At 34.5% G+C, this 13,892-nt stretch overlaps 1 protein-coding gene across 1 annotated transcript in view; it reads left to right on the top strand.

The window, feature by feature from the left end:
* LOC121314569 (TGF-beta receptor type-1-like) overlaps positions 1-6,684 on the top strand; it is a 34,782-nt gene extending 28,098 nt beyond the window's left edge. Inside the window, exon 9 of the mRNA XM_041247983.1 lies at positions 4,486-6,684. Within this exon, the coding sequence (XP_041103917.1) occupies positions 4,486-4,611 (126 nt within the window). The 3' untranslated portion in view covers positions 4,612-6,684. The remainder of the gene's footprint in view (positions 1-4,485) is intronic.
* Positions 6,685-13,892: the final 7,208 nt, after the last annotated feature.

Here is a 13,892-nt window from a genome sequence, read left to right as displayed (position 1 = left end):
AATTTAAAATTAATTTTGTAAATATAATTTCTATAAATGAGTAGATTGGATGTCTGACAGTATGACGCTAGGTAAGGGATTGTGAATATCGCTGCAGATCAGATATTAACCTAACAAAAAATAAATGCTAACTTCACTTTGAAGTCATAAATTACATTTAGTCAAATATTTATAAAAAATAAGCAAAACATTAGCGCATTAAACATTAACATCAATGCCAGCCCAGAAGAACTTTTTGCACTTGCTTTTACTCTTAAACATCACGGTAACAATATAGTAGTTATTTTTAATCCATTAGTGTTCATTAAATCAGTAGAGCAGAAGCACCACCATCTGCTCTCTGTAGCTGTGACTGGAATTTTGACAAGATCGGTGAAAGTCAGCGGTGCTAGTGCGGGTAGTGTAGTGGCTGCAGCCCTCTTCCGGTAGGTTTGTCAACAGCTAGGATTTACGAATTTCAGGACTAATATCGTACTGTTAGAGGAAAACCCAGCACCTGGAAAAAAGAGGCTATTTTTGTTTGTTTTGTTTTACTTGGAAAACATATCATTTGATGCTGAAGAGGGATTCTTAGTTGACTTATTTCAATCAGACTGGACGTGAATGAGAAATGTGAGAAATGGGCTGCTTTGGAAAGCTGTGCGCTACAAATGCTGGTCTCCACAGAGCTTTTGTCTCTATGTGATTCTGTTACGTTTAGAAATCAAGACACATTTTTGTTTTTGAAGAGGCTTGTTTATCCTGCAGTGAAGAGGCAGCTGTGGTTGTATTTTGTAGATTTCTTGTTAGGAAAATTGTAAAAGGAAGCTGCTCTTTGCATTTGGCTATACTGCAATATGTGCAGCAACATTTAAATAAATTGCAAATTTGTTAAACGTTTTTTTTTTTTTTTTTTTTTTTTTTTAATGTAGTGTGAGAATGTGCTTGTAGCCTTAGCATCCAGTAGATGAATTGTAGCCAGTGTGTGTACATGACATATGTAGTATTGTAACCAGAATTTGATCTATCGCAACCGAGTTGTTGCAGTGTTAGCTTGTTGCAGTCATTCATTATGTATGTATCTGAATTGGCCTATGTGCATTACTGCTAAGTCCTTGATTTGTCTGTGAAACTAGTTAAGGAAAAGGTTTAAGGGATACGAATACGGTACTTGTCACACTTGGTTAACTTAAAAGCCAGTGCAGGTGTTGGAATTGTATACTGTGTGGTTTTTAATGAATTTGTTTCCCTTTGTGTAAATAGTGAAAGTCGTCTAATTTTTCAGTGAAAATGCTGCAGTTGATATAATGTTAGAGTAGTCCTACGGGTGGTGTGAAAATGCATTAATTCATTGGGGACCCACCAGTGAACGAGTTATTGTACACAGTATAGGCAATAACTATGCAAAAAAAGTCACAGCATGTACTTCCATAGCAAATACTACTAATAATAATGTGAGGATATCTGAACAGTGCACTTATTTTTTCTCGCACCATTCCATATCCCTAAAATAATAATAATTAAAAAAAAAAAAAAAATGAATCTGTTTGTATTTATTTATTTTTTATCTTGGAGGAAGTGTCTCTGCAGCCTCATTTTTGTCTTCTTCCAATATTAACTTCCACGGCGTTGCACTCAAAAGCATAGACAAATTGACCAATTCACAAATTGACAAATTAAAGGCTGGATAGTTTTGGCACTTGGTGCGCCGTATGCATGAACAGGTAAGGTATGCAAGCGATTTTCCAAAAGTTAAAAGTTAAAGCATGAGTTTGTCATGGAAAAAATTGAGCTCCATGATGTATGGAGCAGTGCACATAAATCGCATGATGTACTTGAAAAATGTTGCCTATTTTTATTATTATTATTATTATTATTATGATTTTTTGTATTACGCGCTTTGTTTTATTTTCACATACAGTACTTTTGTATCATTTGAAAAGAAAACGAACAGGAGACTGGTTTTCATCATGCATGCATTTCAATTACACGTTTGGGAAGAAACAATACATTAATTAGTTAAACTAATGAGTTAACCTCTTTGTCTAAACCATGGTAAATACCTGTAGTTCAATACCAACCAAGATAGCTATTGTAAGAAAGAGATCATACAGCATATGTTGTATATTGGCATGATTTTAAAAATGATAAATTCCTGTAGTGCACAACATTGTACGACATATAACGAGAGAGATACAGTATATTGAACTAAAGTGATTTATCACGATTTAAAATAATGTAGATATATACTGTATGATCTCTCTCACAAATCTTATCTCTTAGTAATACTGTATATTACTGCAAGGAATACAGTTGTCACGTTTACAAAGAATATGGCATTTATGTTAATGTATTGTGTGTGTGTTTGTTGTTTTGTTTTTGTTTTAATCCCCCAACCTGAGTACACGACAATTCCTTTCTTTAAAAAACAAAACAAAAAACTTTAGGTTAATTTTCTTCACCCTATCCCAATTTAAAAATCACAACCCTAAACCTAGAACTTTTTTTTTAATAAATATAATTGTATGTGTAGCAATAAATGTTAATTCTCAAGACATGCAGACAAATCAATATACTGTATACTATTATTATTATTAATTTTATTATTATTATTTTTAAACTGGCAGTGGTAGGCCTATGTTTTGACACGTCTAAACTAAGTTACAGCTGTACTAATATTAAAATGTAAAAATACGACCTTGTCATACTAATATTGTAGATGCAGCATGTCATTGGAGTATTACTGAAATATTTTAATTCATTAAAGATTGACAACATTTTGACAGTAAAATCATTTAATATAGAAATTAATCTCTGTGATCACACGTAAACTACATCTGATTGACAACTGTTATAGAAACACAACAAGACGGGGGTTTAAAACAATTTACCATATAAAGAGTCGTCGATCACACATTTTAAAGTTCATACAGAAAGACAGCGACATGAACACACACCAACGTAGTCTTGAAAATAAAACGCTCAGATAAAAATAAAAAGGCATGCAGTGAACCTCCCCTTTAATCAAACTGATGACACGCCTTACTTTTGCCTGGTTATGCATTACTGCGCTTGTGCGATCAACTTATTTCCCGGTCAACTTATTTACTACGACGCCGGTACCAAAGGGATAAAAACTATTAGATCAGTGGATAACTCAACACTATTGTTTCATGTGACTGGAAACGGATTGTTCACTCATTCCTTCGCAACTACCTAGTGCTGCTGGTAACAGTATCAGAGCACAATGAGTCAGAAGAGAAAAATGAGTTCTCGTTCAATTGGCTTAAAGCTCAGGTTATTTGGGGTAACAAGGTTGTCAGCAGAACTTTTTAAAGCGCTTATTTTTGCATGCGAAACAATCAATGTTTGATTGCTATGTGAAACTAAGTTCTTATTTATTTATTTTTTTGTTCAGAGTTAATTCTGTATGATGTACATTTTATTAACTTTTTTGCTATTTAAGTCGTCAAATTAGACAGTACAAGCCAATACCTAAAAGTGTAGTCAACGAGTTGTACCAAGTGTGATGTCCAGAAATGTACTGCTGCCCCTTTAAGTAATATAGTAGCACAAAGGAAGTTAGGTCAAGAACCGGAAGGATTCGTGTGTGTAGATAGACCCGGTGAGATTAGCAGCATCAGAGTGTAGATTAGTGCAGGAGAATAGTAATAAGCATCATTTAATGGTAACTAATAAACCATGGAATAAAGTTAATGTGAATTGAGATCCACCTGTGCATCCGAATCTTCATTACATGTTTACTTAAGAGTAAGGACATTACACCCACTACTTTGTTGTAATCGATTCATTCACTGCAGTTCTTTCAACTGTTTTCATAAGGACATTTAACTAAAAATAAACTTGTAAATAGTGTAGTACTGTAAATGTGTGAGTTCTGTTACTTATGTGCATGTTAGTGCCATGGCTCGTATGCACCCATGGGTAACTGGACACCTTGGATAAGTCAACGCTAAATGGCATCACCGTGGGGTGTTGAATTAACCAAGGCTGAGTGTGTGTCTGTCTCTATCTATCTATCTCTCTATCTCTCTTTGGTTTTCTATGTTTCTTACCTTTTTTCTTCAACTGATATTGTTTTGTAAAATGTGACGTGCTGCTGTAGAAAATGCTGCATTCATAGTTGTCTGCGCAGGTTACGCTGCTATACTCCTCCGGAGAGAAATTGGTTCAAAGTCATCCCCATTTTATTTATTTTTTTACAGACAAGACTAAATTAGAAAGCTGTATGCCTAGGTCTCTTTCAGGTAGCTGCTGAAAGTTTCTCCCCCTGAACGTAAATATGACATTCTGAGGTTTGTCAGCAAGTGTATAGATGTTGCCATATCTTGTATTAGACGTGCATAACACATTTAACTGTATGTGACAGGAATACTTCTACGTGTAAAAAGCAGTGTAAGGAAATGGATATTTTAAAGTGTAGCTGATGAAGTAAGTATACCTCTGTGGCAGTGAAGTAATTGTTTTGTTTGTTCTTGTTTGCAGGCCCTGCGTGTAATGGCAAAGATTATGCGTGAATGTTGGTATGCCAATGGAGCAGCCAGGTTGACTGCTTTGCGCATCAAGAAGACGTTGTCTCAGCTCAGTCAGCAGGAAGGCATTAAAATGTAAACCCAGGCTGCAACTTTTAAAAGCTGTTTTTTTTTTTTTTTTTTTTCTTCAACTGGTTGGTTGCAGTATTTGGAAGGGATATTTTGTTCTACCTCAACGAGGGAACAGAAAGATGGATCTCGCTGCCTTTAAAATTACATAGGAACACTGCAAAAAGCTGAGCTCTCCCTGCAGAATTGCTACATGGAGCTGTGGGATACTTTCTGTGCACTACGAACACCTCCTTACCCAGGACATTTACAGACTATGATGTAGATTAGCTTTATTTTTTATTAACATTCAACTTGATTAAAAAAAAAAAAAAAAAAAAAAAAAAAAATGCGCTAGAGAGAAATTTTGAAATTGCTAGTCTTAACGTATAGGTAACAGTGCTTAATATTAAATGATTGTACTGACAGTGGGGACTGGTCCGGTCAAATCATACAGTGTTAAACAGGGAAGGATTTATTCATACTCTTAGAATCAGGTATCTTTTTTATATTGGCATTTGTTTTGGCTTTGAGAGGTGGAAGTTTTTTTTGCTGGGAGGCTCATAATACACCATCTTAAAAAAAAAAATTAAAGTTTTAATCTACTGTAGATGAACATACTTATTTTGTATGATTTTAGAAAGTTGACATGACCTCATTGAGTCTTGGCAAACGTGCTTTGACATATGCAATATATATTTTATATATTACTGCTCTGTTACAAAAAAAAAAAAAAAAAAAAAAACATGCCTTCTAAGCCAGGTGTTACCAGAAAGTGCCACTGCTTTTAGTAATACCACATACCAGTGTGAAGTCCCAGTATATGTTTGCATCAGATATATAGAAAGCTATATTTCTGGACGTCTACAGGATATATTCCAGTTATGCACAATTTTTCATGTGACGTCATCACAGCACAGTGCTGCCATACTGGCGGTCAGCAAGCATTGGCGGGCAAAGACAACTTAACTTATCGCAGTCATTAAACTTGCAATTTTACAAGGCCAGATGGGTCTTGTGCTGTTGGATGCACCAACAGGAGATGAGAACAAAGTGGATTTCAGCCATTAGCAGGGCAGCAAAAAGACTGATCTACGTAACCCAAAGTCAAAGAAGACAGACTGGACTCCAACTTAGTCACACAATTGTGTAGTGAGCACTTCATAAAAGGTTAGTAGCAGCAATATATTGGCAGTTAGTTCTGGCCTTAATAATAATAATAATAATAATAATAATAATAATAATAACAACAGTGTAACAAGCTTAAATGTATAACTGGTTTTTCTAAAATACTTATATACACTTAAGAGATTACACTTAACGGGTATGGTGATTCCCAGTCCTTGCATAAAATACAACTTTGCAGTTACAGAATTATGCTATGTTTCATTGTTTTACTGAATTTCAGTATAAAATCACGGAACCATCAATTTTATAACATATTTAAATACACAAATAATAATGAGCAGAAATCGTTATACACGTACCTTAACATATTGTTAATGCTGTGCTCACTTTTGCACAGCATAGTCTTTATCTGAAATCTACAGATTCCAGTTACTGACGCTTCGTGCAAAGTTATGATACGCTAGTATATACCAAAAATGTCATGTACATTGTTTTATTTGCAAGTCTATTTAATGAAAGATGTTAAACGTTTACATACAAACATAGAAATACAGGATAATTCAAATTAGTACAGGATTTTTAAACAAACTGTTGAAAATTGTATATTTGGTAACATGTAAGTTAGGTTTTCTTAAAAGGAAAAAATAAACTAGTTTACCGCTGTCTTTCAGGGTAGTAAAAAGCACAGGGGGTGCACAATAGGGGTCACAAATTCCAAGTATCTGGCACTCGTCATTTATATCTGTCTGTAGGCAAAGTGTGCTCTGTGGTTTCACGTACATTACATTTTGGTGTGGGAGATAGCATTTTTGAATTAGCCGCCATGGTTGTTTTGACCACCAGTATGTCGGCATAGTCTGCTAGGGTCACGTGATTGCAAAGCCTCAATATAGGACCATGTAAAGAGGCGATTAAGAATAAAGTCGCCTCCCCCTTCAACTTCATTTATTAAATCATTTGTTTTTAATTGGTCAATGTAATTCTATAACTGTTCTATTTTATTGTAAAGATTTTTTTTTTTTTTTTTAAATCATGCCTACTTTCTTTTTGTGGCATTTGTGTCAGATTTAGATTCATCCCTTAAACTAAATATCAGATGGAAGAATATCACTTTTTCTAAAGACAGTATGTAAGATAAGGTCTAGTAAGTCTCCTTGCAGCTTGGCCATTTTATTCCTTTTTTGTATATGTCTTTTTGTTTGTTTCATTTTTGTGTGGCTGCACAAACTTTCTGTACTGAGTGCATTCTTTAAAGAAAAGGCAATTTTTGTTTAAGTAAAAGCAAGTGGGTGACTTTTACTAAGCCATAGATTTAAATATGTAATATAATTATGGCAACATTTACTGCAAGAAAATATTTAATTTACGGCTGTTAATCGGCTACTTCAGGTCTGTTTTCAGCAAGCCTTGAGGGACCAGGGCTTCAGGTTACAGTTTTAAGAATCATACTCAAGGTACTCAAATTATGTAGCACCAGTTTTAACGCTAATTTAATATCTCTACCATATTGTGCGAGGTGAAATGAATTGATTTTGAATTTCAATTGTATTACAAATAACTGCTGCTAACCTATTATTCTCTTTGGTTCAGTTTGTTTACAAAAAAAAAAAAAATAATAATCTGGAAGCTTTAGTGATGTGTATATATTCAAAATACTTGTCAGTGTGAGTGCCATGAATTGTAAGATGACTTCAGCACCCTTGAAATATGTTGTGCCATTCAAATTACAGGTATGTGAGATTGGTTAATGTTAAACACCAATTGAAATAGACTAAAACCTAGGTATTGAAAGGGTATTTAATGTATTGTGATAATTGTTAATAAAAAATGATGTATTTTACGTTCTAAAATAGAACAGAAAAGAAGGAGAGGCAGTTGAAGCAAATGAGAGCTACCCCATTACCGAAAAACAAAAGTGAAAACATTTGTGTTTTGGGAAAATATCCAAACCTTGTGCAACTTTCCTGAACACAGTCACAGTTCTGCTTAACTAAGCAGCGTGTAACACATCCCATGTTCTCTGTTTAGAAACCACTGTTACTGTATCAGTAAGAGATGATGCATATCTTGCTGATTTCTCTTGAGCCAACAGACCCCTAGATCTCTCCTATATCTTTACATATAACCATGTTACATCACCAGCAGTCAGAAAAATGTGCATTTTAAATAATAATGTAATGATAAATACAGTTGCATGCCTAGGATCAGGTTGCTCACCAGCATTTAATTCAGCACTTCTTATCAGTGTTGTGGGTTTACCTTCTGTGTTTTTTTTTTTTCTTCAGCATTTTGACCTATTTTTTCAGTTGGGTGGACTTGTCTACTCAGTTATACAAACTTTCTCCTAAATATACATAAAACCTGTCTTAAAGCCCATCTGTCTTTAAAAAGTCAAGTTGTCTTGAACAGAGTGCGTTCATTCTTGTAGTCTAACACTTACTCAGAACAAATATTTATGGTCTGGGTGCTTTTCACGTGCCCCCCCCCCCCCCCCCCCCCCCCCCCACAGTGGCAGCTTTAGTAAAGAAGCCAATTGGTTGTAAAGGGTGGGTGGGTCTTATATACGACATAAACCCAAGTAAAACATGTGAGGATGCGCTGCATGAGACGAAAGTCCATGTCTACATCTATTGCCTTAAAAAAAAAAAAAAAAATAATAATAATAATAATAATTTCCTCTCCTCAGACCAAGGTGTATTTGCCTCATTGTACATAAATGTTTAATGTGTTAACTGTTCTCCAGGTTTGCAATTGTTTCTATAAATACACAATTTTGTAAATGGTACTAACATATTATTGTGTTTGTACCGTGCCCAAATTGTAGCAAGTAATAATTATAGTTCTTTTACCATATTCTATAATTGACTTTTACAAGCTTGTTAATGCTTTAAGAATGTCCACCTCCTGATTTCTTTATTTTTGCAGATCGTTATTTAGCGAGATTGCTGTGTGTCTAACGAACCACCACAGATATATATCTATATATATATATAATATATATATATATGCTATATATATAATTATTATGATTTATATATATATATATATATATATATATATATATATATATATATAAAAAACTATTTTTTTTTTTTTTTTTCCTTGAGGTGGTCCATACGAGGTTGATGATTTAAAGATAAGACACCTCAAACCTAATACTGAAGTGTCAGTGTTTTTCTTCCTCATTTTAAGTATATGTATTGGCTTTTGTAGTTTGTACAGAAGAAGGAATGATAATTCTAGGACAGTAGCTATGAGTGATGCTTATGTTAAGTGCTAACATAGTGCAGTAGAAAGGTGAAAGTGAATAAAAAGTTATGTTTACTTCCTTGTGTTTTTTGTATGCTTTTTGACTTTACTACTAACTGAAATTGTATACATGTCAGTTTGTTTTCCATGTATGTCTTTTACATTGATTGCAAGAACATCATTTTTCTCAAGGAGCCAGTTACAGGAGTGTTATGATGAAATGAACGTTAAACAAAATATGGTTCCTTTTTAAAATATTGAGTTAAATAAGAGCAAACATCAAACTTTGTTACAAGTTGTCTGGATACTGAACATACTTTCCCAAAAAAGTCAGTAACTAGAAGAAACCCGTTGGTATTTAAAATGGACTAGGTAGCAGTATGTTTCTACATAAAATAAGATTACAGTACAGTAAATGGACTGTGAACCTTTACCTTTGAGTACAGTGTGTATTTATCTTTTCCATATGTGTAGGTAGCAAAAGCTTGGGAGCACCTTTTGAATTCAGTATAAATGATTCTGTTGAAAACAAGGCTCTGAAATTAGCAAATCACCTAAGAAAATGCACTGAACAGACAGTGAGCCTGGTTGGATTTGTGCTACCTAAGACTGCGAGAATGAGTTGGGGCCAAAACACATACCAATTTCTTTTTTTTCTTTTTTTTTTTTTTTTTTTTTTTTTTTTTTAAATACTTTTCATAACTGTTTTTGAGTTGTCACTCTTCCACACAACATTTGCTTACTGATGTTGCTTTTACTTGCTGTTCATACATTTTGCCATTTGCCAGTTGTTTGTTTTGAGCGCCTTCAATTCGTCATTACTTGCAAGTCCCTTACATGAGTTATAAAAATGGTCTGTTGTCCGTGTCTTTCCTGGCTTTCTAGAGTCAGTTTGTTACGTTTTCTTGATGTCCTGCTGACAGCACTTGTGAAATTTGAAATGCTCTTGCAGCTTGACTTTACAGACTCTTTTTAGTGTCAACATCTTTACTTTTACCTTAATTTTGAAAGAAACCTTGTTTTTGTTTTAATGAGAGAAGGCTATGCAATTCGTAGGTGATCCTGATCTTTTGCACACTACTGTATAGGAAAAGATGAAATGCAGTCTGCTCTAGGCATTTGCTGATCATTCTTAAGTCTCAATAGGGAAGCTGAGTTTTTCAACATTTACAAACTTTTTTTTTGCAGTAACATCTAATGGAATAGGAAACTCATTTACTGATCGATCTCTTTCGGTAGTTAAAGAAAAGTTCCTCTTTGTTTGTGTCGTCCGTCCTGTTTCCCATCTACAGATACTGCCAGTAAGATGTTTCATCCCAGTAGTCTAGACCACAAAGTTCCGAAGGCAGAGCAGACAGAACACCCACATTCATATTTACAGGAATGTTATGGCAGTTGTTCCTATTACCATTTTTCTACCAATCTGCATTGAGCTTGTCTGGAGAATCCTAAATGCTGGGTTTAACCCTCCTTTCTTGTTTCATTCAGCCAAGGCACTTGGGATACTCCAGACAAGCCAGGTAAAGGCAGATTTAGAGAAAAATTATGACAGGAGCAAAAGAACCCAGAACCATTCAGAATGATTACAAACACCATACAAGAGAAAGGGAAATGGAAATCAAAGTTACTTCCTCTGTAAGTTAATGAATCTACAAAAAAATGAATTAAAACATACCTGTGCCTTTTTAGTATTTTATTTTTCGTGAATAAAAATATACTTCTGTTTTAAACAGTAGATTGAGATTCGATACCCTTAACCAGCATGGCAGTGACATACAGTACATCTCACTCCACGGCTGTAAATAAAAAATACTTTTGTAATTTATTAGAGCTACTGGTTTCATGTAATTCAACATTATGCACCCTAACTCTGCAGATGTAAAAATATTTGATGTAAAAAGTTGGATATGCAAACAACAAGAATATCCCTAACAATGTTCAGCAAAACAGAATACCTGCTTCCACTCTAACCCTAGCGGGGAATAAGTAGCCTACTTTGCAGCAGATGGGATGTAATACTAAGGCATTCTTGAATAAATGTATATTGTTACAATAAGTGGCTTAATGGCATTCGTGGCAACACATGTACATTTGCAAAAGGAACACAATTTGAACATTGGCCACTACTCAATATGATAGACAAATACAATTTCACAACACTCCCCTTGGACATTTTCAGTTTGTTGTGTTAGAACCGGAAATCTTTATGCATTTTTTTGTTTTGTTTTTTCTGTTGATTTACACAACCTACTCAACACTGAAGTGGGAAGAGAATTTTTATTGTGAAACAAGTTAATGAAAAAAAAAAAAGAAATGTCCTGGTTAGATAAGTATTCACCCCCCTGAGTCAATACTTGGTAGAACCACCGTTTGCAGCAATTACAGCTGTGGTTCTTTTGGGGTAAGTTTCTGCCAGGTTTGCACATCTGGAAAATACAATATTTGACCATTCTTCTTGCCAAAATTGTTCAAGTTCTGTCAAGTTGCAATGGGGAAACTATAATAAGACAGCAATCTTCAAGTCTTGCCACAGATTCTCAATCGGATTCAAGTCCGGGTTTTGACTGGGCCACTCTAGGACGTTCACTTTCTTGTTTTTAAGCCCCTCCAGTGTCGCTTTGGCTGTGTGCTTGGGGTCATTGTCCTGCTGAAAGGTGAACCTCCGTCCCAGTCTTGGGTCTTTTGTAGACTGAAGGAGGTTTTCCTCAAGGATTTGCTTGTATTTCGTTCCATCCATTTTGCCCTCTACCTTCACAAGCTTCACCAGTCCCTACCGATGAAAAGCAACCCCAGAGCATGTGCTGCCACCATCATGCTTCACAGTAGGGATCAGTATTAGGTCCTGTGCTATTCCTAATCTACATTAATGAAGATTTAGATTCTGGTTTTTATTTAATTGATTTGTTTTTTCACCCACTCATTTTTTCACACATTGCAATTGTTGAGTAGGTTGATTTAAATCAAAGGAAAAACAATCCCATTCAAATGCCTCAAGATTTCAGGTTGTAACACAACAAACTGAAAACGTCCAAGGGGGGGTGAATACTTCCTATAGGCACTGTATATAAACAATTCAGACTATTTGTTCATTGCAAAAGTACTGGCTCATTTACATTAAAAATGGAATAGAACTAATTATATATATATTTTAGCTCAAAGAGCCAGCTGCCCAACATTTTGATATGTTGTACATATCTTTCTTAAGGGAAGCCTGTGTTTGAATCAAAACATTGGAGGTATTTATAGGTGTTTGACAGCATGACAACTACTTGTTATTGTTTATATTCAAATCCATGATTTATTCCTACATGATGTAATGGTGTTCTATATGTGACATCACTTTTACTTATATCTTTAAATCTATATTAATTCTAATTAACATTATTTTATATAAACTTATATTTATATTATCATGCAATGCTGGCTCTGAGGATCAGCCTTGATATGGTCTCCCCAGCGCATCAGCATGCACAACTTTTGAATTAATTTTGTTTATTTAATTATTTTTAACTTTTATATATATTATTGGAATGATTAGTTCATTCTTCTTCTTTTTCAGCCTGAAAAAAAGAAACAAGGACCAGGGGGTCACAAAGGAATTTAGACAAAGGGGCTTCAGACCGAAATAGGAGCCTTAGTCCCAGACTGTCCTGGGGTCAGCTGCTTTGGTTGCTCTTCTCCACTTGTCTCTGTCAAGCACATCTTCCTCACTTACTTCACATACCTCCATATCTTTTCTCACACAATCTATCCATCTCTTTCTAGGCCTGCCTCTTCCCCTGTTACCTTCCTCCTCAAATTCCATTACCCTCTTTGTTACTTCCTCAACGTCCCTTCTCATGATATGTCCATACCACCGTAACCTCGCCTCTCGCTCTTCTCAACCACATCCACCACCCTACATCGTCTACGGATTTCTTCATTTCTGATCTTATCCTTCATTGAAATCTGCAGAATCCATCTCAACATCCTCATTTCAGTTCTTCTCATCAGGTTCTCTTCCCTCTTTCCAACTGCCCAGCATTCAGCTCCATATAGTAGTACAGGTCTAATCACAGTCTTGTACATTTTGCACTTTAACTTTCTGGGAATTTTCCTGTCACAGATTATTCCAGTTATTTCTCTCCACTTGTTCCATCCAGCTTTCACTCTTTGTTTTTCTGCCTTTACTCCTCCCTTTACCACTTCTGATCCAAGGTATTTAAAGCCATCAACAATATATTTATATATATATATATATATATATATATATATATATATATATATATATATATATATATATATATATATTTATTGGAATTAATTAGTTCATTTTTTCTGTTGAGTCCCGCTGGCATAATTGTGTTCAGTCTATTTATCCATTTACTTTCTTTTATTCTTCTATATGTCGCATTGTCTAATTTTAGCTGTACTAATACTACAAACTTTACATCATTTATGTCATGTCCTTGACTGGTGAAGTGCTGTACTATTGGTTCATTCATTTTTTTTTTTTATTTCTAATTAATGAAAGATGGTTCTGAATTCTTTTATATAAAGTTGTTCCAGTCTCTCCAACATATTTTATTTCATCACATTTTTCACAGACTATTCCATAAACAACATTGCTATTTTTACAGTAGATATTAGTTTTTAGTGGATATGTGGTGTTCTTATGTTTAATTATATTTCTACTTTTGTTTATGTATTTACAAACTTTACATGTACTAGTGCAAGTATTTGTAGAACCTATTCTGTCAATTATTCTTTTATGTTTACTGTGAACTAGAATATCACCTAAATTAGCTTCTCTTTTGAATGCTACAACTGAGGCCTTAAGAAACACTTTTTTCAATTTTTCTGAATTATGTAGAATACGCAAGTGTTTCCAAACTATCTTAGAAATATTGGGCAAAAGTTTAGAGTACGTCATTACTAATGGGACTCTCTTGACCT

This window comes from Polyodon spathula, chromosome 4 (genome assembly GCF_017654505.1).
Source record: "Polyodon spathula isolate WHYD16114869_AA chromosome 4, ASM1765450v1, whole genome shotgun sequence".
NCBI lineage: Eukaryota > Metazoa > Chordata > Actinopteri > Acipenseriformes > Polyodontidae > Polyodon > Polyodon spathula.
Note: the sequence above shows the minus strand (reverse complement) of the source record. Positions and strands in the feature narration are given on the sequence as shown.